This window comes from Lepidochelys kempii, chromosome 18 (genome assembly GCF_965140285.1).
Source record: "Lepidochelys kempii isolate rLepKem1 chromosome 18, rLepKem1.hap1, whole genome shotgun sequence".
NCBI classification, from domain to species: Eukaryota; Metazoa; Chordata; order Testudines; family Cheloniidae; genus Lepidochelys; species Lepidochelys kempii.
The window spans coordinates 19596561-19623508 of record NC_136397.1 but is presented as its reverse complement, the minus strand read 5'-3'; the positions used below and the strand labels follow the sequence as shown (position 1 = coordinate 19623508).

The 26948-nt window shown below is 38.4% G+C and overlaps 1 protein-coding gene across 1 annotated transcript in view; it reads left to right on the top strand.

The window, feature by feature from the left end:
• MORN1 (MORN repeat containing 1) overlaps window positions 1-26948 on the top strand; it is a 195202-nt gene that overhangs the window by 27829 nt on the left and 140425 nt on the right. The window contains 4 exon segments of the mRNA XM_078849320.1: window positions 1267-1377; window positions 3552-3679; window positions 5190-5206; window positions 5677-5867. Of these exon segments, the coding sequence (XP_078705446.1) occupies window positions 1267-1377; window positions 3552-3679; window positions 5190-5206; window positions 5677-5867 (447 nt within the window).

Sequence of the window (26948 nt, the reverse complement as noted above, 5' to 3'; positions counted from 1 at the left end):
GAGAGCCAGTGGAAGGATGCAACGAGAGGGGAGACCATCAAAGCACCATGGTGGGAAAGTGATTTTTGCAGCACCATTCTGAATGTATCTGAGCAGGGCAAGGTTGCATTTGTCAGGGCCAGAGAGAAGGATGTTGCAGTAATCAAGACCTGAGATGATAGAAGCTTCGATGAAATTTTTAGTTGTGTGTATAGATAGGAAAAAATAGTACACATGGCCCTTTCACATAATTATACATTTTAATACCTCTAGTCAGGGTAATCCTGGGCGCATGTAAGATGGAAAAGGATTGGTTTAATTCCTTGACTCTGTGAAATGGACATTAATACTGTTCACTTTTCGAAGAATCTGAAACTGAGACAAGGTTAATCCACTGCTAAAAATCAGAGCTAGAAAAGAGCAACAAAGGTCAACTATCCTATTCCCCTCCTGGTGGAGGGTTGTCCCCTAAGATACATTCTCGTAACAAGCATTGTAAACAAAACAGAGCCTAGACAACTGTCATTCCAGTTTGCAGATTGAGATCTGATCCACCTACATATTTGTTCACTAGTGCAAAAATCATACCTCTGCTTTCTAATTGTACTTTACACATAATCCCCAAAATTTTTCACACCTGATATATATAAACAACATTAGTAAAATGTAGCAATCTCTGTGATGGAAGGATACAGTCAGTGGTACAAAGCATACTTCAGTGAAGGTGTGGAAGGGAAATTTTGACTTAAGACAAAAGATAAAACCATTTAATCTGAAAGTTCTCATCTGAAATTATCACACACAGTAAATTTAATGGAACTCAGTGCATCTATTTCTGAAGGATGAAGTGCTAAATTAACCTCTCTGGGATCTGAAGTTGTGGCTGTTGGGAATCAAGGTATCCCTCTCCTGATCACTACGATCCTGATCCACATCCTATGGAAACAAATGGAGAGAGACTCCCGTTGACTTCAATAGGAGTTAGATTACACACACACCTAAAACACCCCCACCCTGTTTCTGCACATTTTGTTAGGCCTATTTCCACTAAAGGGATTGCTTAAATAATGGCTCATCTTTTACCAACCATCAATGAGAAGAAGATCTAGAATAAAAGTATAAGCAATTTGTAAGGCTATTGATGCCTAAGGTCTACTACCATCAATTCATCAATCTGTTTGGGAGATAAAATCATAAAAGATGCTCCAGAGCAAAGGTTCTTTGAAAGAGGGGGAGCACTTTAAGTCTACTAATAAGAGAAGAACTCAAATATATTTAATGTTGCAGCTCAAGCAAAGAAGATGGTAATTTTGGGCCCGTAAGTTATTGATGTAATCCAAGGGTCTGCTATCACCCTTCATGTCCAGCTACAGAATGAAGGAGGAGAGGTTTCTGAATGTAAGAACATGTTTACAGATATTTTCTGCCATATAAAAATGTTTCACAATTATAAATAGAGAATGAAAATACCAAAACATGACATTAAATTAAAATGTCCTTTTACAGTTATGATAATTTTTGTTCAAGGTCTTTTATGAGGCCTATAATTTTGCCTTGAACCGCTCAGGTATGTGGCTGCCTCCTAAAATGAAATGGTTTGTGGAATCTTTGGGGTGTGTGATGTCTTGCCACAGAAGTCATTGCACATGACCCAAAGGTACAGATGTACACACATGTATACACAGGATCTACACACATCCTACTTGCAGAAAACAATTATATGTAAGTAATCAATGCCATAGGAAATGTTATCATATTGGTAGCATCTCAAGAAATGAAGTGTTTGCTAGGTTTTTTTGATCTATCAATGTCCCTAAAAATTTATGAATTTTACTTCATTTCTGAATTCCATACTTAATATTATGTATGCACATAATTTGCTAGTCTTATTTCAAAATCTCAAAGTGGAAAGTCATTTACAATGTGGGCCTGTTGTGTTAAGAAGATAATAATGGGATACAATTTTTCACAGTTAAATCCAGGTCATTAATGACCAAAATTTATAAGAATCTGACAGCTTGTTTGTGGCCTGTGTACATGAGTTGATGGTCTCAGTCCCACATTTAGAGAACATTAACTGGTCTCTTTGTTGACAGTCTTAGTAGAAAGATAAGGGATTGAATAGAGACAAAACTCTCCTCTCAACCCTAGAAGGGTTCTCTCCAGGTCAGTGTTAGGATAAATTGGAAGGGATAAAGTTTGTACTGTACTTGTTGTTTGGAGAGAGAGAAGACGTCATTTTCTAGTGCTGTCAATCTATGCCCTTTCACAATCAATGCATTCATTTAAATTCTGTATTCAGAACAGAAAACCTTCCTGTTGACAGTTAAAACTCACTTGGTCTTTGTAACCTTCTATTTAAAATTATTTCTGTGGAAGTCAAGGCTATCCACAGCATTGTGGAGTTAAATGAATGTATCTAGATAAGTATTTCAGAAAATATGACAGCTTTGCTACAGCTTTTCAAAAATACAAATCAGAGGAGGTTATTTAAAATGAATCCTCTGGAAAGGTTAAAGTATGTCTTTGTTCTTTTTCTCACAATTTGAATAGAAAATGTTCCAGGAAACTGAAATATTTATTCCCCATATTTGCCTTTACTACTGTTCCAGCCTGCTGAGAAGACAAGCTGGCTTTCAGGTTGTGATCTCCCAACTGAAAGTACAAATGACAGTTTTAGCTCTGTTGTTTGCGTGGCGTAGTAAAAGAAGACTCTTGGCAAGCTTCATCTACACGAGGGTTGGAAACTTTGAGTACCTAAGGCCTCTGCAGAATTAAGCATGTTTGCTAACTTTTCTTTGAAATTTTGCAAGGGATTCAGCGACTGCTGGGGTTCCTCTGATCATTACTTTTTGCAATCTGCTTTCTTTGGATGCTGAACTACGGAAAGTATAATTTTCCTCACCTTGCCCGTGGACTCGTATTTGGCTTCAACTTCTATGGAGTTAGGCCATCACAGAATTTGGCCCTAGTTTTTACCAGACTATCTATTTTTTTCTGTCGGAAGAAAACTTTATTACAATTATTATCAACACATCACAAAATGAAACTACAATACTGAAAGAACAAACTCAGCATCTGAGAGATGGAAGGACACACCATTTTGAGTGCATTGCCAAATAAACAATATAAGGCTAAGGATTAACAAATGAAGTGAATGAGCAAAAAATATTAATGGGGTATTAATCAAACATATTATTAGATCATGACTGAAACAGCTTCAATGAAAGAGAAGCAAGAAAATAACACTGGATTATTCTCTCAAGTAGATCCTGATTTCCTAGAGATTTTCTTACATTTAAATCTTAATTTTTAAAAATATTTTCTTCTTCCTTCATCATATATTTTTCTTTTTAAAAACCACTGACCACCAGTCTGTTGGACAAAACAATAGCTTTTATTATCACCCTTGCTAACAAGTATGATGAGAGTGTTTTTACTAGGTGGATGATTCTGAAATTTTGCATAAACTTGTAAGATGATATTGTGCAGTTGCAACAAATATTTCAGTTTTTTACTACACAGTTATGAAATTTTAATTTTCTTTTTCCTGTTGCTCTTTTGATGGGAAGATGAGAATGGTCGACTTTTGGAGATCTGGGCTGGAGTCAAAAACCATCAAATTCCAGCAAGTTCTTCTACCAGCTTATTCAAGTTAATTGAAGAAGTTCAGAGGAAGCCAGTGAAAACCCCTTTGTACGTAGTGTGTGGAAAAATCTATTTCATGAAGTATTTTCTCTTAAATAATACACAAGGTGCAGTGACTAAATGTCTTGCAGTCACTCATTGGTGTTTTTCCTGTGTATCGGTGCTGACTTTCCCTTGCAGTACTTGACCTATCATCTAGTTCAAGCCAGATTCTTGGATTTTTCTTGTGCCATCACCACTTACTTTCTATGAGTTTCTACTCTTACTCCCAAGCCTATGACTTCCAGAAGGCACTGGGAACCTCATTGAAATCAGTAGAAGGAATCCTATTGATTTCAGTGGCCTTTGGCTCATGGCCCTGGATGATAAGGCTAATTCTTTTCATAAACTCTGACTATATTCCCTCTTACGTTACCGCAGTCTTCATTGACATTGAGTGTGGGAATCCTGGGGTAGATCTCTGTTGTCTTTTTTTTCCCTTATGTATCTGAATTACTTTGCCAGTATTTCTTGATATAGTATTTTGAAAGAAGCCATTTTGTTTTTCAGACGTTAAATTCTACAAATATTACTGGTGAGATAGAAAAAAGATATTGAGTAAGTGATGAGCCTAAGCCCCATTTTCAGAAATAAATTAGGCTCTTAGGAACCTAAAAGGTTGTCTGCATGGCAAAGTTATGGCCGTTTAAAATAAGGTGTGAATTTAAATAGGCAAAGTTATACCAGTATAACTATATTGGTTTAGAGTCGCACCTTATTTTAACTACTGTAATTCTACTGATATAACTGGTAAAACTTTTCTGTGTAGACAAACCCTTAATTCCATTGTAAGTCACTTTTGAAAATGGGACTTACGCTCCTAAATCAATTAGGCAGCGGTGAAAATGTTACCCTTTGACCGTTTTGTTTTAAGCCAAGCTTGTGTTCTGATCACTGGGTAATTTGTTTCTCCAAAGTCAGTTTTTAAAATGGTCTGTCAAAAACTGGTAAATCACGGTTGCCACTGAAAGGTCATTGTTTACAATAAACATGTGCATGTACTGTACTTTCTTTCAAAAGTAAGTCCCCTAACATTGCTATGTTTTTGAAAATGTTGCCCATGGTTGTTTAAGTATGTTTCCTTCAAAACACGACATGGAGTCCTTTGTCTGAGAGAATTTTTCTTTTTAATGGTAAATTACAGCTGCTCAATCAAGGGATTCCTTAACTATGAAAATATAACAGCCAAGATTTTCAAAAACAAGAGCCTTAAAGTTAAGCTTCTAAATCCCAATTTAGGATCCTAAATAAGTGGTATGATTTTTCAAAGTGCAGATCAACCAGTATCTCCCATCACAGTTAATGGGAGCTGCTAAGTGTTCAGCACTTTTGAAAATCAGCGTGCATATTTAGGATCCTAAATCAGGATTCATGACTGGGATTTTCAGTGCCTATGTGAGTTTGACATCCAGTTCCCATTGAAATTTGAAGTGGTATGAACCCTTAACTCCCTTGAAAATCGCAGCCAACATATTGCTCAACATATTTTGTAGAGTAACATATTTCTCTTTTCTCCTTCAAAGGAAATGGCTGACCAGAGGTGAAAATATTGCTCAATATCTTTTATCAACTAAACAATTAAAAGTCCTTACTCTCAGCAGCACTCTACCACATGAAATGTAATCCACAGTAAAAATTCTCTTTCAAGCTGCTCAGTTTCAATCATTTTATGATGATTATCAGGACAGGTCATCATTGTGACTTTGTGTACCAGTTCACCTGGACCTGACAGACACGAGATAAGTAACCCAAATAAACTTGATGTACAAAGGTTTAGGGCTACACTGTTTGCTGACCAAATCAGATAGACTAATATTATGGGAGATCAGCTAGTTTCTCAGTACTGTATGTTATATATATCACAATATGTATACACAGCTGTAACTTTCATTCACTGGATATTTTATGGCCCTGATGGTAAATTCCATATTATATCTGGATTATTTTATTAAAATCTTAAAACCTATCAGCACAAACAAAATAAAATGTCAACCCTATTTTCTTTCACAGTGGATTTGAGTGTATTAACTATCCTTTGATGGATGCTGTGTCTGGAAGCTGGGAACTGAAAGCTGCTGTCCCTGTATCTGGCAAATCTGGATTTGCACTGGCTGATTTATCAATCCCTAAGGAAGATATAGAGCCAGAATCCAGATCAGACACCCTACTTGGAACAGGAGATGCCCCTAGCAACGAGGATGGTGAGTAGAGAAAATGGTTTAGTCAGCTGCTCAGCTGTTTAGTTAACTGAGAAACAAAAAGTATCTTTACACAGCAGTAAAACAACCCAAAAAAAAAAAAGGAGATGGCTTTTGTAATGCAAATTGGTGGCTCTCAAAGCATTTTAACAGCAGAAGTGATTTCCACTGACTTTCTTATAATAAATGGAATAAATTTCATAGAAATATTTAATTTCTGTTTTATAAAAAACAACCCCTTCTCCAAAGCTTCTACTTCAATTATTTTGTTCAGTCAAAACACACTGGTTCACAATGATTTAGATAAAGGAGCTGCAACAATCACTTAGACAATCTAAGTTCACTCAATGTGGTAGAATGAAAGATGGGCCTAAACCATGAAATGTAAATATGAATCCAGAATTTGGACCCACCCTCCCACCGCCAGCGTTCAGAGGCATTGGTGCTGGTTCAGCCCATCTCTAGTAACAACTTTTATTCTGCGAGAGGCTGCGACTTCAAATGCAGCCAGTGCAGTGTCTTGAGTAAAGTGAACGTGGCAGTTTCAGCAAGTATGGAGGTGTTGGATCCTGAAGCCTCTAGCCCCTTTAAGATATTTTTAATTAATTGAAATCAGTTTAATTGAAATTAATTGAAACACCTTTTAAGCAGAAATATATCTTTAATTTCTTTCCCCTCACAGTTTTGTCCTTGTTGCTTGCAATATCTGGTGTATTTTTGGGAAGTGGCCAACGAGCTTTAACCTGGGAGCTTATTTTGAGGCTATGGAACCAGAGTCCAGTATTCTCAATCCCATGTGTCAAAAGTAATGAGATTTAAAAAATAGTAAATTTGGGATCTTTTTATTTGCCTGCTGGGTTTGAGAAATTAAGGTCCACATCTTCAAGCTTTACTTGATTTTCACATAATCACCCAGATTTAGAGGCAGGGCTTTAAGAAAAACATAAAATATCTTGAGACTCATGATAAAATCACCAGAGTTGGCAACTCTGTTGGTCAGATTTCCCTTTATCTTTCCTGACCATTTAATACATCAGACTCTTGTGTTAATAAAATATGAGTTATCACATGGAAAAAGCTTCACAAATGGTTCACTGCTGTGTCCTCCCATCTGTGAATGCATGTATGAACCATACAATTTCATTCAATTAGAAAAAAAGTGTCTCGTTCTTGTGGATGGCACTTCAAATACCACCACAAGGGGTGCATTTCAAGGGGATCCATTTCAGCAGAATTTAGGAGGAATGGGAGTGCACAGAACAGGGAGAGGGAAAGTTGCTTGTTGATGTTGTTTTTAAATATTAGGTCTATGAAATAAAATTAAAATAGAAAAATGTGGAATTACAGGACAGTAATTTGAATTAGTCTGCTGGTGAAATCGTGTACAGTTCTTGGGGTGTAAGGTTTCTATTTAAGGTATTTAAATGGAACCCATTACCATTGTGTCTGAGTGTCTTCACAGCTTTTATGGTATTTATCCTCGCAATACCCCTGTGAGGTAGGCAGTGCTATTATCTCCATTGTATGGATGGGGCACTGAGGCACAGAGAGGCTACGTGACTTGCCCATGGTCACACAGGAAGTCTGTGATGGATCAGGGACTTGAACTCCTAAGTCCTGTGCTAATGCCCTAATGTCCTCTTGTCCATCTCATTACCCCTTGAAGGAATTATAGCATAGTAAGTCGTAGGTGTGTGTTCATCCTAAATATATATTCAGTACTTAGATTATTATTCCGTTTTCCTACAGGACAGGGAGTAACGATTGAACTAACGCTTTCTTTATAAACATGCTGGTATTGCTTTACCACCCTATTATTCTTGGAATTATTCATGGGAGCCTAATGCTGAAGCTTGGGAGTTGAATCAAAGTTTAATCACGGCAGTTTATTGTGAACAGTAATATTAAATTCTCCCATATAACTTGATACATTGTAAATACATGATTTGCATCTTAATATGGTCAATGGAGTAACAAAGCTGGTGGTAGTTACGAGTTAGTTGAAAAAACAAAATAAACACCATCTATCTTAGTAGCAAAGAGGTTTATTTTGATAGCCCCAGCTTGTGTTTTCAAAAATCACCTGTTTGTGCAATTTTTTTTTTGTCATTTGTCATTTTGCTTTTTAACTCACCGAAGTGAATATTGATAATGAAGAAGAATCCTTATTTACCACATGAACCAGTGTTAAATTATCACCACAAGATTAGGGTTATTAAACAAATGTGTCTCACTCTTGCTGGCTCAATCCAGGGCGTTTGATTAGTGAATTTTCAGGTCAGAGGTAAAAATATTTTTTTCCCTTTCATGGGACATTGAAGCAGAGAGAGGCTGGAGTTGAAATCCCCACTACAATATTTGTAACTAACACCTTTCCTGAAACAAGCATAATCCAGGCTGTTGTCTCCCACAAAGGGAGGGTCAGGTAGATGACTGATTCCTGGTCATCCTTGTAAGTGTGAATAGTAACAGTATTGTATTTTTTAACTCCTTAGTCACTCTCAACAGAACACACATCACTATTCTTTTCAGCTAGAATGGATGGAAGTCTTGCATCTAGTTCAGCTGATTTCAGTTTCTTTAGAGAGTGGGCTAAATGCTCAGCTTCACTGAATCTGAGTTTATCATGCCTGGCATGGGAGAGACAAATGTGACTCTAAGCAACCTTTCCACCCTAACCTCCTCATCCTGGGACTGCTCTTGCGCCACAGCTCAAATTGAAACAGCCCAAGGGCTGCTTTAATTGTGCCAGTTTGTAATGGTCCCTTCGTATGGGCATTACACGAGCGAGGATCTCTAGAGCATGGCATACTCCCTTTTACCCAGAATTCTCCTATGCCATCTGGAGCAATAGGGACATTAGCATGGGCTAGGAACTTTTTACTTTTTCCTTAGCTAACCTTTTCTTTCATTATGTCTAATCCTTCTACCTGCTGACTACCCAGAATTAACAATTCACTTTTCTATTCCTCTTTAACCATAATTGGAGGATCTCATTTGGACAGAAGCTGGATTGAGCATAAATATACCAGCATATTTTGGGTGATCCCATCAGGATTTGCAGTATCTTGGCTTTCATTTAAAAGAAAAATGAATTTTTAATTCTTCTGGTTCAGAAGAACACCTACTAGATGTGACCCTATGCAGTACAATCTGTGTGAGTGCACAGAAGGAGACACAAACAATGGGACCATTCTGCCCTGGTGTAATTTCACAAACTTGTGAGTGGGTTGTGAGTGTGACAGACAGGAAAGAAGAGAGAGGTACTAGGGGAAGAGAGTTAGTGATGGGGGAGAAAATGGAGAGAGAGTAGGAAGAGGAGGGAAGAGACTGAGGAAGAAGAGAAAAGAAAGGAGGGCAGGACAATGGGTGAGATTGAAGGGCAGTATACACAACAGAAGAAGAGGGTGATAGCAGGACATGGAACAATTATTGTACAATATAGAAAAATAAGTATGGAAGAAATGATCCAGAGAAGAAACACCAAGATAAATAGTATAAAAGATGGAGTGAAGACAATGGAGAAAGAGAAGGAAGAAAAAGCATGAAAGAGATAAGTCAGATCAGCATTTGTTTATTAATTAAAAATAAATCCAGTGCAAAAATGCTGCAATGACAGACCATTTGTTTATTAAAAAAAGTGGGGGAGAGAACAGTGGACTGGGATGCATATAGTGGAATTCACTCAAGGCAGGATCCACATACTGCAGAGATGGTAATAATAATAAATAAATTCCCAGGACCTGCCCTGACAGTAGCTATTTCTAATTAGCACTGCTAGCATAGAGTTCCACTCATTACAATGGAACATAGGAATTGCCAGACTGGATCAGACCACTGTCCAGTCCTGTCTCCAAAAGTGGACCGCACCAGCTGTTTTAGGGATAACCTGACTCCAAGGAAGGTTCCTCCTAACCCTATAGTGGGTGCTTTATGCCCTTAAATATGAGGGGGTTATCCCTTCCAAAAGTCTTGGCGGGTTTGTTATTTTTGTTTGATTGGGGGGCAGGAGTTACTCTTGTTAGCCAAATAAGGGTATGCCTACACTGCAGCTAAACACTCAACGTTGGCCCTTGCCAGCTGACTTTGGCTCGCAGGGCTTGAGCTTAAGGGGCTGTTTTAATTGTGGTGTAGGTGTTTGGGCTCTGGGACCCCACAAAGTGGGGGAGTCCCAGAGTTTGGGCTCCAGCCCAATACTGAACATCTACACTGAAATTGAACAGCACCTTAGCCTCAGCCCCATGAGCCTGAGTCAGCTGCTATGGGCCAGCTGCGGGGTTTTAATTCCAGTACAGACATACCCTAAATGTCTAATTCCTTTTCTAAAATCCTACTACAGTCTTGGCCTCCATGATGTATTGTGGCAGTCAGGTCAACAGTCTAATTACACATTTTGTGGAAAAGTGTTTCCTTTCGTTGGTTTTGAATTTGCTCTCCCTTCATTTTCACTGCATGTCTTTTTGTTCTTGTCTTATGACACAAGAAGATAAATAGAAGATCACATATATCTATCTTCATTATTTTGTACACTTTTTATCACGTCATCTTCTAATGGGGCTTACTACACCAGCATAAAGGCTGACCATTCAGGCTTTATGCAGGTGGAGCGTGGAGAAGATGAGGAGGTGAAATCCACCCTTTCCCATAGCTGCTGTGGATTCGCGTATCAGCTGCAGCTCCAGCAAGCTAGTTGCATGGATATTGAGAGCCACTGGATCTATCAAAACACAAACCAATGGCCTCTTCTTTATCCTGCGTCATTATGGCTTTTGTGTTAGTCTTTGTGGGGATGATGATGATGTGGAGACTCTTTGCTTTGTGTGTAGGGGGCTTCACCTGCATTTCCCTGTGCAGCCCTATGTGGGGCTTAACTAGTGCAGAGGGCTTAGTGCTATCTGTGAATTTCACCCAAAATAAATAAGGCATAATACACAACATTGTTGTATGGACAGGTATTGAGAATGTAATAAGAAGTGGGGCCAAAGCACATCTTTTACATTTTGAATTAATGCTTCCTAAAGGTTCATTTGACTATTAGGTTTGCAACTTTCCGCCATGGAGATTTTTTTCCTGGCCATTATTTAATTGATTATGCTCTCATTCTTCTCAGCAGGTTTCATCTCTGGTTTTGAGAGAAATGCTGGCGAGCTCTCAAAATGCCTCAAGAATAACTTCTGTTGATGAGTAAATTATGAGGTCCTTGAGGCTTTAATGCACCACAGTCTGGAGTATGGATGTAATAATGCAATAATGAAAATTCATGCAGTTCTATCCACTATTGATGAACTGTCAGTGAAATAGAATTCTGAAAGGTTCTGTTGTATAGTAGTAACACATATGTACCGTTTTATTTCAAATATGGATGGTTTTCCATATTTCAAAAATGTAATGAGATCCAAATTTAGCAAAGATGGATTAGATGTAATTCCTTTGGAGAGTCTCCTTAGTAACTATAAAGTTATACAATCTAAGATTTACCAATTCATTTCTAGCTATTTCCTGATGTTAGAGAAGTAAATTCGTTTTGTAAAAATGAGTCTCTTTGGTTTTTAGTTTTTGTTTTCCTATAATAACATCAGTCATAGCAGCAGCAGTTTTACATTGAAATATGAATAGTTTTCCAAGGCTCCTTTTGAAAAGTTAATAATGGCTGTTTAAAATATCACCAGACAAATTACCAAATGGAATCAGAGCAGCAGTACTAGTTCGTTTATTTCAGTTGATGTAACGCTAGTGGAAGTGACGTATGCATGTTAAGGGAGAATATTCCTCTTACGTTCTTGATGTTTTTACAAGACTTCAAAGTGCAATATAGAAGAGATTTCTAAGCATTGATAACAGCAATATGATTTTGCTGGTTGTCCAGCTTCTCTTAATCCCTCTGATTTAAATTTGGTCTATAGTATCACATTTTCTGCTGCATCAGCTAAAATATTTCTCATATTTGTGGAGCGAAGAACTATTTATTGTGTTGTATCTTACATTTTGGGGAATTTATAAGACTGAGCAACAAGTTTTCAATTGGAAGCAGGATGAGGAATGCATGGAGCTTTCATATTCATGCCAACCCAAACGTATCACTGGTTGATTGTTTAGAAGATTAGTGCTTTTAAAAGTTCAGGTTCTCTCTCTATATATCTATCTCTCTCTGTTTTTGTGCCACTAGTGTTCAGTTTTAATTATTCCGTCCTCTAATTCATGCCTGTTAAAGTTTTACCATACTAACTCCATTAAATGTGCAATCCTATCCCTCAGTCTGCTGAATCACAAAGAGGAGAGTGTTATTTTGGTTATTTTTTGTTTGTTTTAAAACGCTCTTGGATTCCCTTCTCATTTCACCAGAATGTCACTTCAAATGATGATATTTTGAGCTTAAATAGGAAACAAAAGGCATAGAAATCAACTACTGAGCCATCGCTTATCCTCCATCTTTTTAAATAGGGAGACAGAAGAGAGCCTACATGCTGCTAAAATAAGTTACCTCGTACGCAGAATACAAAACCAACAAACTATATAGCTGGGAATTCAAACAATTGGAGCTCTTGCTAGTCCATGTGATGTTTATTAACAAAATCCAAATACAACAACAATCTACTTTCCCTTTCTTCATACAGTGCCTGAGACCCTGGTCCAGCAAAATACTTGAGCATGTGCATAAACTTTGAGGAATCGGGTCCTAGAAGAGTAGATCTCACTATCAAATCTGTAAAATATGATATTCTGCATATCTTCATATTTAAAATACATTGTTTATGGCAGTTTTTGTAGTACCAAAAGAGTTTCATCAGCGGTAGTTTAATAAAGAATGTGTTTGTCTACTAAGGAAATAACCGGGGAGAATAATATACTTTCATCTTGACCTTCTAATTATCAATACTGTGTTTGACGTCTCAAAAACTTCTACAAGTCAATGTGTTGGGGTTGGGCGTGGGGGCAAAGGGAGGGTATGTGGCCAAGGAGTTCCCAGTGAGCTGTAGCTCACGAAAGCTTATGCTTAAATAAATTTGTTAGTCTCTAACGTGCCACAAGTACTCCTTTTCTTTTTGTGAATACAGACTAACACGCCTGTAATTTCTAAACTGAGAAAACCAGAAAAGGGGGGACTGAACATTTACTAAAGAAATATGTTCTGAGAATGTTTTGACAGAATTGGATGCGTAATTTACTGCAGCACAAGCATCTGATGCCAGAGAGATACTTTCTGCATGATATTCAATGAAAAGGTAGTTACTATAACAACTGACTCACCATTAGTATCTCCAAGAAAGAGTATATCTTAAAAGAAAACACATGAGGTCACATGCATTCTGTAGTGTTTTCGCTGAAAAACATGTTGCAAAATAAACACATTCTCTCTCACACTGATGTTAAGGTTGTTTTTTAACAAGTTATAATTTTGCTAACCAGATTAAGAGACTATACTTTTTTTGTTCCTTGAACATTATTAGAAAAAAGTAGCAGAGAAGTGTTTGTGTTTTCTTTTTTTTAAATAGACCTTTTTTGAGTATCTCACCTCTAATCACTATAGGGAGTCCTCTGTCTAGACATCTGACCAGTCAGACACGAGTATAAACACTGGTATAAAAAGAATAATCAGGAGCCTTCTCATTCTGCCTTGAAGATTTTTTACTTTAAAATAGATTGATCGGAATCTGCTACTTTAAAATTACTATTGAGGGTCTGATCCTGCTCAGATTTGAAGTCAATAGGAGTTTTACCTTTGACTTCTGTATCAGCATGATCAGGCTCTTAATCTGCTTTCTTTAATGCACGCTGCCGGATCCTCAGAGCTAACATCAAAGCCCACTTCTCCCCATCAGTGCTTCCCACTCCTTCATTGAAGTCCTCGGTGCTAAAACTTTTGACATCATCAGTGTAGCTTGCCTCAGGATCATCAAATTTTTCTTTGAAGACATGATATTCATTTCCACTACAGACAGACGTTCTGCTGCAAAGGTTTTCAGCTCCACCCTCTATTTCACCTGGGCCATGATGAATAAAGAATTCCTAAGAAGTTTGATTATTTGAAATCTGGTACTTGCATGTCTCTTCCTCTGAAGAAGCTCAGAATTCTACATCCTACAGATATATTTTTAACTTCTCTCCCATTTGTTGTTTTTATTTATAGCTTTGCTTTTACCTGAACTAAATTGTTCAACCAACATTCACCACCTGTTTTGGCCAACCATTGTCCACTGCCATTTCGATGATACTTCTGTCTATCTAGGTTCTTGAATGGTTCCATCACTGTAGAATATGATACATTTTGTGTGAAAAATCCTGTTTTTTCTAGATCAGCACTTTCTTTTAATCATCCTTTCTCCTGTGAATGCTGCGGACCAAATCCAATCTATCTCACAACACTTCCAGTGAAATAAAATATGTGGGTGAAATTTTGGAACCATTAAAGTCAATAGTAAAACTCCAATTGATTTAAGTAGGGTCAGACTTTCATCCTGCATGTGTAAAGCAACCAAGATGTAGCCCTATATAGAGTTTTCCCATAGTTACTGAGGCTTTCTAAAGGTTCCAAAAGTCTTTTGGGATTCTGTACTCCAGGAAAGCTCACTAGTTCTTTTAGCTTTACTGGATTTAGAGATTGTCGCTATCTGTCTTTTTCCAGAGATTTTTCTTTCCACTCTGTCAGTTGGAAGCTTTCTGTTTTGGACTCTTCTTTCTTGTAAATAAAGGATGCAGATATCAAAACCTAAGATTTACTATAGCAATAGGATGAGAAACTAATATACATAATGCCTACAATAATCTTATTCTCTGTACACCTCTGTACATTCCTTACTTCTTGAAAGTTGTTTAAAGAACTTTATTAGGATTGTGGCAATGAGGAACAGTTGAAATCCACATAATTATGAATATTATTTTTTGTGTGTGGCACCTTCCCAAGAATCTTTGATCTTCCCATTTGTTTCTCACAATCTTGCACCTGAAACCAGGTGGCCTAGGAGCCAAATTCAGATCTGGTGTAAATGAGCTCTAGGAATATTGAGATATACATTTACTACCCTTGAGTGAATTGTAGGAACAAGGAATAGAGTGTAATCACACAGCCAGTACAGTAAACCTCATGACATATTGTGCACTATTTCAAGATATCTGTTATACTCATTTGAGCAAAGTGTGGCTATTGTAATGTTTCATTGTTAATCTCATGAGATTTTTCAGTAACACTGGTAATAGCAATATAGCATTTTCCTTTCCCACTGTAATTTCTTTTAATATTGCTTAAAATGACACTGTCAGGTCAATTCTGGGGCTTATAAACCTTATCTTAATATTACAATAGGTGGGGAAAATCTTCTGCATTCTAAGTTTCTATACTTTTTAAAAAATCTGCCACTCAGAAATAATGATAAAAGGCTTATTTTTATGGGATTCGCAAAGGACACGTTGAATGCTCCCTCAACTGCCTCTGCAGCAGCTGGAACAAAATAGTATAAATGCTATTCCCAGACGAGTGCTCTTATTCCCACAGTTTTATGTGAATGTAAAGAAGTTTTGGCATTAGAAGCTTAGTTGGAGGAATATATAGAGAAAAATTGTCATGATAATTTAGAGTCCATTTAGTGCACAGGTAAAACTGTGTTTGCAGATTAAAAATAATCTGCAAGAGGAAAATATTTCCATGCCTGAAGGAAGTTATGAATAAAGGAATTGTGAATACAAATTGTTTTATAATAATAATGCACTTTACAAGTGAGGTAAATATCATTGTCTCCATTATACATATGGGGAAACTGAGGCATTGTAAGGTAAAGTGACTTGCCCATGGTCACCCAGAAGACCAATGGCAGGAGTATAAATTAGGTATCCTGAGTCTCAGACCAGTGGCATTTCTACTAGGTCCTATTGCTTCTCTTTTTAAAACATTACTGCTGTGTTATGTACATATCAGAATGCTTTTCATATTGGATTTTATTTACTTTATTATTTGCTACTGTACCTATCACCCTAGCAGCTAGATGTGTTCATTGCAAAAATTAAAACACATAAATTACATGTATTATTCATGATAGGAGGGTAAAATAGAAACTACCACCTCTATTCTTTATCGAGAATTGGTATCTTGGCTCTTGGGGGAGAGAAAGACCTGACTCAGAAGCAAAGCACTAAATGAAATAAATAAGTCTCAATCTAATGCCCCCTAGACTCATATTATAGCAGATGGCCAACGGGAATCCATTCCAAAGATGAGAAACTCAATTGACAAAATCCTGCCTGCTGTCTGGGAAAGATCAACAAAACAAAGCCAAGATGCTCTAAACCCTTACTTTAGCAAGTGGGATTTCAGAGTCGGATTTCTTCAAGGGAGCAGCTGAGTAAGGACTTTATACAACCAGAGCCCAAAATTGTAGCTCCCAAAGTGTTTCAAAGGCATCTTGTGTTCGTGGGTTGAGTTGCGATTTTTAAAAATATTTAAATGGCAAATATAAAATGCAGCTGTATTTTTTTCAAGCAAGATAATTTTGTTCTGTCCCAGTATAGATAGTATGTCACCATTCTTTTGTTAGACAGACACACAGCCAAGGAAACATAGCACAAAAAGGATTATGTTATTGTAGTATATGCACTACTTGCTCTATTTCTGTTTCTGAAAGAGTTGAGTGGCATTTAAATTCAGGGATTAGTCATTCACTTTCCATAGATGGCATCAGATTCAGCCCCCCTCCTTCCTCCAGTGTTCACGGAGCTGCTAAGGCACAAAATGTATCAGGTAGAGAATAGAAACACTTCCTACTCTGGTTCAAGATGAATCTTCTTTCCAGGACCCAGGTCCTCTGTAGTGCAGTGGTTTACACCTCTCTGTGCTAAGCAGAACATACCTGTCCTATAGACTTTGAGTCTATGAAAAATGTCTGATCAGCCTGCAGATGCAGTGGTTGAATAGAAACATGCTGCACAGCCATCAGAGAGCTCAAGGTTCAATGCATGATGATAGCCTTCCCCCTGGTCACAGAGAGTTATTCTGATTTTGGGTCAACCCTGGTTCCATTTAAGACATTAGCAAAATGTTCATTGACTTAAATGTAACCAAGATTTGGCCTGCTAACCAGAAATCACTGCTAGTGAAAAAATGGTAAATGGCAGCTCTTGAATTCAGAGGGTTAACACTTTTTTTGCATTCATTTTTGATTCCACTCTCCCCTTAAGATTTTTGAGGTTATGAGGTCACTCTCCATCTGTGGTTTGCTCAGTCTTAACATTTGTTAAAAATAAGTACACTATAATGTTGGGAAATCTTTGTGGCAGGCAAGCCGTCTGTCCAAAGGGGAAGGGAAATCCTGCTTGTACAAGTTTATATCTGGAAAGCATATAGAAGTCAGTGACCTGGGCCCACGTGTGTATAAAAGAATTAAGGTGAGAGGTGGAGCGGGAAGAGGAAGGAGCATCTTACAGTAACCTGTGATGTGTCTGTATTTCTTTTCTCTGTTTGACTAAAAGTCTAAATAAGCTTGTGAGAGTTCCTGTCTGTGACCTCTGATACATTTCTGTAATCTCATTTCTCCACCACAACAACAGGGCTATAAAGTGATGATTAATGTGTTTGCCGATTTTGCAATTAAAAACCCTGGGCTAGTCCTGAACATGCTGATTCTATTAGATTAACAGGGAGTGCCAGAGATGTGGCACTAATTGTGATAAAAGGGGTCTTGGTGTTTCTCAAGCACATCCCCATTAACTCCGTTTAATGAGGCATCGCTTTGGAATTAGACTCTTGCTATACAAATTTCTTCTCCACTTTCACTGCTACTTTTATACATAAGATACTTTTTCTAATATTTCTGTCCTGAAAACAACATAATGTGTGTGTTGTGAATTAGAATTTATAATGATACATACTTTCCTGAAATACTTCGGAAAGGTTTGAGTTAGCCTAGAGATAATGCCCTGCACTCTGCCTTACAGTGATGGACTTGTGCTCACTTCTCTTTCATGGGCTCTTGTTCCCTGAGACAGCTGACAGTGAGCACTATAGATGGTAAGTGCTTTGATTGTTGTGGGGTCAGGGATGAAGCTCTTCAGCTTACTCCAATAGTGATCCCTTAGGCCAATGACTGATCAGTGAATCTCTGATGGGAGTCCATCCAGTTTTCTGTAGCAAGAAGAATTGTGAATACAACACAAGATCTTGAAATTCATCTTATAATACAGGTGAGCTGAAGAATGATGTACCCCAGTGTCTGACAAACATCATGGGAGACAAATGAAGGCGCATGTTAATCAATGACCGTTGAAATGACTCAATTTTGAAAGACAAAGTCCTCACTAATCTAGGATCAAAGTTCCTGCAGGACCATCTACCACCCTGTGTTCCGTCAAAGCAAATTATAACATTGCCATAATTCTGAACTGGACCAAGGGGGGGGGCCTCGTGTGAGATACTCTGTCCCTGAGAATGGCCATCTGGCATGTCTGTCCTGCTATGGCTGTTTTCAGAAATTAAAACTTTTTTCTGCTTCAGTCATTTTAATAATCCAAATTTAACTTCTCCATTACCATCTATCCTTCTGTACATAATTCCAGTTCAAGTAATTGAGAGCTGTGGTTGTTCAGCACTGTTAAAAACAAGGCCTTGAATGTTTAAATGTAGGCATGCAGAATTAGAGGCCACTTTTGAAAATGTGTCCTATAGTGACTTGATGGAAGGTCCAGAGGAAGTTAGTTTAATATTAGAACTGAGCTGAACCGAGAAATTTCTAGCTTTTAATGCTTTGACCACTACGATACACCTCCTCTTTGAATGTCCAGTGAAAAGATTGTTGATACCTTTATCTAATCAGATTCAGTATCTATCTAGAGACCTTCCTTCATATTCATTATATAATAGCATGTTGGAATATTTTATTGATATGAAACACTTTAGTTGTTTAGGTTTTGTTTCATTTTTTAAAAAAACTTTCAGATTGGCTGCTCTGCATTTTGCTTCGAAGAAAAGCCTATCTCATGCATATGGAAGATTGCCAGATACTCTAAACCCTATTTTGGTTAAATTACAGTACCCAGATTTTAGTAACAAAGCACATTGATTTTATATTCAAAAAGATTTTTATATTTAGTCTGTTAACCTTTTGTAATTCCCACCCACAGCTTTAAACTGTAGAACATTTTTATGCTAATTGTTGCCAGTAGGGTATCTGCCATGGCCCCTTAGTAATTTAAACCCATTGAATCGTAATGCAGGTGCTGATAATTGCAGAACTGTTATTGTCTGACTGGCTGCAGCATATACGTTTCAAACAATTCCTTGCAAATTGGATTTGAGAACATTAAAAAAATCACATAGTTAAAGATAACCTTACATTATATTTAAAAACAAAAACCAACAAACTGAAATTGTATTGCAGAATTGTCTTTCTCATCTGCAGGACAGTTTGAAGTATTTTGGCTTTAAAGCATTCATCGGTGTGACAGTTTCTAGGGGCTCAGCAAGAATTATGTAATTTTAAAAAATCCGTGTTAGGTCATTCCTGTTACAAATGTACTGGAATTTGTAGCTAATAGTTTCCGGAAAATGAAATGTGGTCTTGTATGGCAGCACAGTCCAATGAATAAGGCTCTGGAGTGTGAGTCAGGAGATCTGAGTTTTAGTTTCAGATCTGCTGCTGATCTTCTATCTTACCTGGGGCAAATCACTTCACTTCCCTGTATCTCCATTTTCCCAGGTATAAAATGGAAATAATAATTACATTCCTTTTAAAAATACTTTGAGAACTGTGGATCAGGCCCTATAAGAACAAAGTATTATTTTTTATTTATTGTATCAGATCCTCTACCTCAAGTTCAGATGTGATTGTGGCAGCATTTACATTAAGAATCCATATTCTGAGTGGTTAATAAACATCTTGTCCTGAAATCACAATGTTCTGAGGTTTAAGTCTGGGAAAATATATATTGTAAAATAATGTAATTTTTTTAAATAGATTGTTGACTCTTCTCACATTGGAATACTTGTTTTCACAAAGTGCTTTGCTGTGGGAGAAATTCACCTATGAAAAAGGTGAGAGAGATCTCCAATGCAGTGAAGTCAGTGTTCAGGGGAGATGGCAGCTCACTGTGGAGTGGGTGCTCTGTTTTTTTGGATCAGAAATAGAATCTTTTGGGTCCTGTTGTCATTGAAAAAAGATCTTTTAATTTTAGCAAAACATAAATGTTTTTGAAATTTTGAAATTCAAAATTTCTATCCATGATTTCTTTCTTCTCTCAGTACCAGATAAACAAGGCTTGGTCTCTACCCTGAAGAGCTCACAATCTAGGTAGAGGACAATGAGTATTAGTGAGCAAGGGAAAGAGTTAAAGGTTCCAGGAGGGAATATGCGGTGAGACCCAGCTTGGAATGGGGACTCAGTGTGTTCAAAAGGTGTTGCTACTGCTCTGCTCCTTAGCTGTGGCTATTGAGGTTTCCGCAGGGAGCTGTGGGTTTCTGTGCTCTACCATCACAACACTTGGTACTGGTGGGCATGTTGGAGAGTGGATGCGTGGTAGAGAGCCCGTTCCAGTGGGTTTGGGGTGAGGTAAAGGAAGGCCGTCTGCCTGCCTTTGCCTCTGCCCACCTGCAACTGTTCTGCTGGCTGCAGTTGATGAAATTTCGGAAGACCAAGGGTTTTTTTAACTCCTCCTCTGGCATAGCTGGTGCTGGTGGCCCTGTGTTTTTAAAATTTTTAATTTCATGTTAGGATGCAAAAGCTGTCATTTTTGTAAGCACTTGATGAAAAACAAAATTTGGTGGCAGTGAAGTAGAATAGAACATTCTCAGCCCTAAGTAAATGTTCACAGATCCATGGGACACAAGCTCCTATGCCGGGTGGTGCAGGGGGTATATGGCCCCTGGTCCAACCAGTGGTCACTACAGTCACGAGAAGACTGTTTATTTAACTCTCCTTTTTGAGTTCCTATTGTGGCACTTCAGACATATGTCACAGTGCACCAAAGCATTGTCCTGCAAGAAAGTTGTATTACATTGCTGCAACTCCCATGATACAAGTCATTCTTAAATCAGAGTAAGATTGTCCACACATGGGGGTTACACTAATTTAACTAAATGGTTTAAACCCATATAGATAAATTGGTACAACTTTCTCCTGTGTAAGACCCAAGTTCCAACTCTTTGAAGTACTTTAAATCATTCTCAATGCACATCCTTCTGGCTAAGAGAGTTCCAATGCAGTCATGACAGCTATCCAGTCTTTGGACCTCATCCTGATTAGTGGTATATTTTTTCCACCCTCACCTTTGTTCATAGGTATTACAATGCATACAGTATGTTCAGTAAGCTCCATGCCCTGTGGCAAGACAACTCAGATTCAACGGCATGAATTAAGGATGGAGTAGCAGCCTTAGCTCTTAATTTCATAGCTTTTGTCAAATTAAATTACAACCTGGCTTTGACATATCATAGGGTTTTTTGTTTGTTAATTGATATTAGTTTTTCAGGATTCAAATGGAACATAATTTTATAAGTTAACGGTTGATTGAAATCTCTGTCTTCCTTGTTTCATGTTTTTGAGCCAGCAGTGAAAGCAAACTATTTGTTAAATCTGTTGCCTGTGTTTTACATTAGAGAAGTTTGGGTTTTGCTATTGGAAACATGCAGTGTTTTCCTTATGGAAAATCTGGCAGCTTTAGCTCTGTGTGGCTCATTTTTATTATAGGCAATTTGAACACTTCTTTCGAACATCAGCTGTATTTTTTTAAGCAGTACCAAGAGATAAATTCACCTTAATTATATTTTTAGTTTTTTTTATATATATATATATATATATATATATATATATATATATATATATTTTAATTAATAGAATACCCGTTTGGCTATGTCAACAGCTTTCCAGACAGGATTTATGATGAACAAAATGAAACCAGTTTTAGCAGTATTGGCAAACTAGGCCTGGGTCCTAGCTAACGATACTAGTCCTATGCAATTTACACCAGATGGAGCCATTTCAAATGAAAAAAACAGACAGTGATTAGCCACTAAGGGATCTTTTGTGCCAGGTGCAAATTTTATTCTGGTGGCATCATATTAGATTGATGTAAACTGTTGTCTGGAAACTAAACTAGAAACAGACTTGTCATTTCTCAAAGCTTACACTAACAAACTTGGTCACTAGGTATCAAACAGTTATCTGTCCCAGAAGAAATCTACAGCTGAACTGTATTTGGGATCTTGCCATTTCAGAACATTGGCAAAATACAGTAAGTTTTAAAAAAATTAATAGTTTAAACTTATTTGAATGTGTGTACTGTACATGTATTTTCCATTGTTTGACCCAAATGACATTAGCATTCCACATGTTAGCAACCAGGCATAGCTACAGACGTTGTTTAACACTGGCTTAAATGGAATGTTTGTATTTTATATATATTACAGATCAATGTGCAAAATACTAAATTACTCTTTGGCCATTGCCTTCAGTTTCTAATACGGTCTCCAGAGGCTTCCACTGGCAGTTTTGCCATTGTCTTTAACACTTACAATGTTGTCTCCTCGGGTTTTCCACTGGAATGTTTTCCATTCAGTGTAATTTGGAATAATCAAGTTATCTGACCCTGAAATTGGGGTGTGTAATGGAAACACCAACTTAATTTAAACCCAAAGGCATACAATAGGCATTACTGGCACCATTATACTATTGCATACATAGCAACTGATTTGTTACCAGAAGGCCTTTGAAATATGGCCCGAGGGATAGAGAAATGTTCGAAACTGTGATATAAGGGCCAAAGCAAATATAGTCACTATTTATCTTTCACTTTTGTTAAAAAATTGATTAGTGCCAAATGTTTAGCGTACATTGGTAAGGAGTAACCTCCCTAATACTAAACACTGCAAAAGTTCAGTTTTATTGTCCCACAATTTTCTAGCGCTCTGCTTATTCATTGAGCGTGCTAGACTGTGGAGTTTGGGGTCAAGCTAAGTTGCTGGGTTGAAAGCCACTGGCAAAGATGGTGAATTTTATAGGGGAAAGAAATTAAATAGAACATAATATCTTTCCCCCTACTCCATGACTGACAGTGATCATACCCTAGAGAAAATCCTGTCCATGTGTGAGTGATGTGGATATACATATTTTGCCCCAATGCTTGTATTGTCCCAAGCAATCTGGACAGTGTCGCTGTTTCTTGGCCTTGCCTTGAAAGGTGCTGAGCCACTCCTGCAAGGTGTTGATCAGCCTTAACTCCACTTCACTGCAATGAATATTCAGGGTACTCAACCACTGTACAGATTGGGTCTCCACACAGGAGACCATGTTAATCAGTTGTTTACTTTAGGTTTTGGTAATCTGGAACATGATCTAAAATTATTTCTAAACTTTGTATCTCATAGCAACTGTTTGTTCCATTTGCCATAGTAAAAGCTGTGCACTGTTAAGCTCCTTTAAATCCAGTTTGCCTGGGTTTCTGGAAGCAGTGTGGGGGTGTCAGAAAACTGATGCCTATATTTGTTGATGGCATTGTACTTTCTGGATTGAACCTCAAAACAGTCCCTGTGATTCAGAGGTTGATCCTGACTATATACCTGAATTAAGAGGTTTGCCAACTTGTTGCATGTTCCATTTACATCTCTGCCATATCAAAACTCTAGCTGTAAGGCAAGCGCAAACCAGCAGCTTTTTAATATGGTAGTAGAAAAACATAAGTGCAGAATAATCTTGGAAAGAGAGAGTGCTGGTAACTCTGGGTTAGGTGCAGTACAGAATGTGCAGTTTTATTTTTAAAAAACAGCTCTTTAAAAGCACAATATCTCTAAAGTAATAGAATATTCAAGAAAAAAAACGTGACAGATGTTAGTCACGTTGCTTAGTGCACTACTGCAAGGCACTCAGGTACTACAGTGATTATTGTCGTATAAGAATCTATATAGAAGACAATACAACTTTTAGCAGGATGTTCTTGAAAGTGCAGTGCTCTTCCTTTCAGAATACCTTTAAAGAGCCCTGTGCAATGACAAGCCTCTCTTTAGAAACAGTGTACTCTCAGTGCTAAAGAATAGGAAAAAGATCAAGATTGCCTTCTGTCTTTTGCAATGCTACAGATTTATTTGAGTTTCCTGTTTTAACGCCTTTGAGCCAAAGCTCTCCCTTGTGACCCAGATTCTTGCAAAGTACTGACCGCCTCCTGCATGGTGCTAAGCACTCTGAAATCTGTAGGGGTTGAGGGCACTCAGCAACTTCCAGCAGGAATTCAGTGCCATACAGGATTGGACCTGATATTAGTGTCTTTGGTGCATCAATATATCCCAGCGCCTGGTTCCAGAAATTGATCTGTACTCCAAGGCTGGGATCTGCAAAAGTACTGGTACGATTCAGGAGCACAGGGTGCCAGTGACGTTCAGTAGTACTTGTGCTCTTAAGAAACTTAGGTACTTTTTGAAAATTTCAAACCATGTTGTTTGCTTTGTAATGATGGAAAATGTTGACACCTGGCATAAAAATAAATATTGTGTTTACCTCCTGTATACGTTAGGCTAAAACCCTATTGTTAGGAACAATCCTGCACTAGGTAGGAAGGTGGATTAGAAAATTTCTGAATGTTTTCTTTCTTTTTCTAACATCTGTGTTGAAGTAAATGAATCAAGACTCTGAGATTCATTTAGCAGGAATTCTTGTGAAAAGAATTTTACTATCATTTTGCCATTTGATTGTATGTATAACGTAAAGAGAGGCGGCATTGAATTTGTGGTGGCTTATTTTGTTTCTTTTTGGTTATAGGGCCTGTGTTGCACCTACAGAGTTTGTGTACACACAAATCACATTTACATGTACAAATATGCACTTTTGTCACAGTACTTGTGTGTATTTACCTATTTGTACATGCATACACATACTTTGCAGGCATAACTTGGATATCAGTAGCTCATAAGGGGATCATAAATGACAGGTTTAAAACTATTTCCCCATGTTTATTCCCCCACCCACCCCCCACTGTTCATCAGACATTCTTGTTAACTGCTGGAAATGGCCCACCTTGATTATCACTACAAAAAGTTTTCTTCCTCCTCCCCCCCCCCCCCCCGCTCTCCTGCTGGTAATAGCTCATGTTAAGTTTCAGAGGAACAGCCGTGTTAGTCTGTATTCGCAAAAAGAAAAGGAGTACTTGTGGCACCTTAGAGACTAACCAATTTATTTGAGCATGAGCTTTCGTGAGCTACAGCTCACTTCATCAGATGTTTACCGTGGAAACTGCAGCAGACTTTATATACACACAGAAATCATGAAACAATACCTCCTCCCACCCCACTGTCCTGCTGGTAATAGCTTATCTAAAGTGATCAACAGGTGGGCCATTTCCAGCACAAATCCAGGTTTTCTCACCCTCCACCCCCCCACACAAATTCACTCTCCTGCTGGTGCTAGCCCATCCAAAGTGACAACTCTTAACATAATCAAGTCGGGCTATTTCCTGCATAGATCAAGGTTTTCTCACATCCCCCCCGCCCCCATACACACACAAACTCACTCTCCTGCTGGTAATAGCTCATCTAAACTGACCATTCTCCAGGTTTAAATCCAAGTTAAACCAGAGCATCGGGGGGGGGGGGGGGGGTAGGAAAAAACAAGAGGAAACAGGCTACCTTGCATAATGACTTAGCCACTCCCAGTCTCTATTTAAGCCTAAATTAATAGTATCCAATTTGCAAATGAATTCCAATTCAGCAGTTTCTCGCTGGAGTCTGGATTTGAAGTTTTTTTGTTTTAAGATAGCGACCTTCATGTCTGTGATTGCGTGACCAGAGAGATTGAAGTGTTCTCCGACTGGTTTATGAATGTTATAATTCTTGACATCTGATTTGTGTCCATTTATTCTTTTACGTAGAGACTGTCCAGTTTGACCAATGTACATGGCAGAGGGGCATTGCTGGCACATGATGGCATAGATCACATTGGTGGATGTGCAGGTGAACGAGCCTCTGATAGTGTGGCTGATGTTATTAGGCCCTGTGATGGTGTCCCCTGAATAGATATGTGGGCACAATTGGCAACGGGCTTTGTTGCAAGGATAAGTTCCTGGGTTAGTGGTTCTGTTGTGTATGTGGTTGTTGGTGAGTATTTGCTTCAGGTTGCGGGGCTGTCTGTAGGCAAGGACTGGCCTGTCTCCCAAGACTTGTGAGAGTGTTGGGTCATCCTTTAGGATAGGTTGTAGATCCTTAATAATGCGTTGGAGGGGTTTTAGTTGGGGGCTGAAGGTGACGGCTAGTGGCGTTCTGTTATTTTCTTTGTTAGGCCTGTCCTGTAGTAGGTAACTTCTGGGAACTCTTCTGGCTCTATCAATCTGTTTCTTTACTTCTGCAGGTGGGTATTGTAGTTGTAAGAAAGCTTGACAGAGATCTTGTAGGTGTTTGTCTCTGTCTGAGGGGTTGGAGCAAATGCGGTTGTATCGCAGAGCTTGGCTGTAGACGATGGATCGTGTGGTGTGGTCAGGGTGAAAGCTGGAGGCATGCAGGTAGGAATAGCGGTCAGTAGGTTTACGGTATAGGGTGGTGTTTATGTGGCCATTGTTTATTAGCACTGTAGTGTCCAGGAAGTGGATCTCTTGTGTGGACTGGACCAGGCTGAGGTTGGTGGTGGGATGGAAATTGTTGAAATCATGGTGGAATTCCTCAAGGGCTTCTTTTCCATGGGTCCAGATGATGAAGATGTCATCAATATAGCGCAAGTAGAGTAGGGGCTTTAGGGGACGAGAGCTGAGGAAGCGTTGTTCTAAATCAGCCATAAAAATGTTGGCATACTGTGGGGCCATGCGGGTACCCATAGCAGTGCCGCTGATCTGAAGGTATACATTGTCCCCAAATGTGAAATAGTTATGGGTAAGGACAAAGTCACAAAGTTCAGCCACCAGGTTAGCTGTGACATTATCGGGGATAGTGTTCTTGACGGCTTGTAGTCCATCTTTGTGTGGAATGTTGGTGTAGAGGGCTTCTACATCCATAGTAGCCAGGATGGTGTTATCAGGAAGATCACCGATGGATTGAAGTTTCCTCAGGAAGTCAGTGGTGTCTCGAAGGTAGCTGGGAGTGCTGGTAGCGTAGGGCCTGAGGAGGGAGTCTACATAGCCAGACAATCCTGCTGT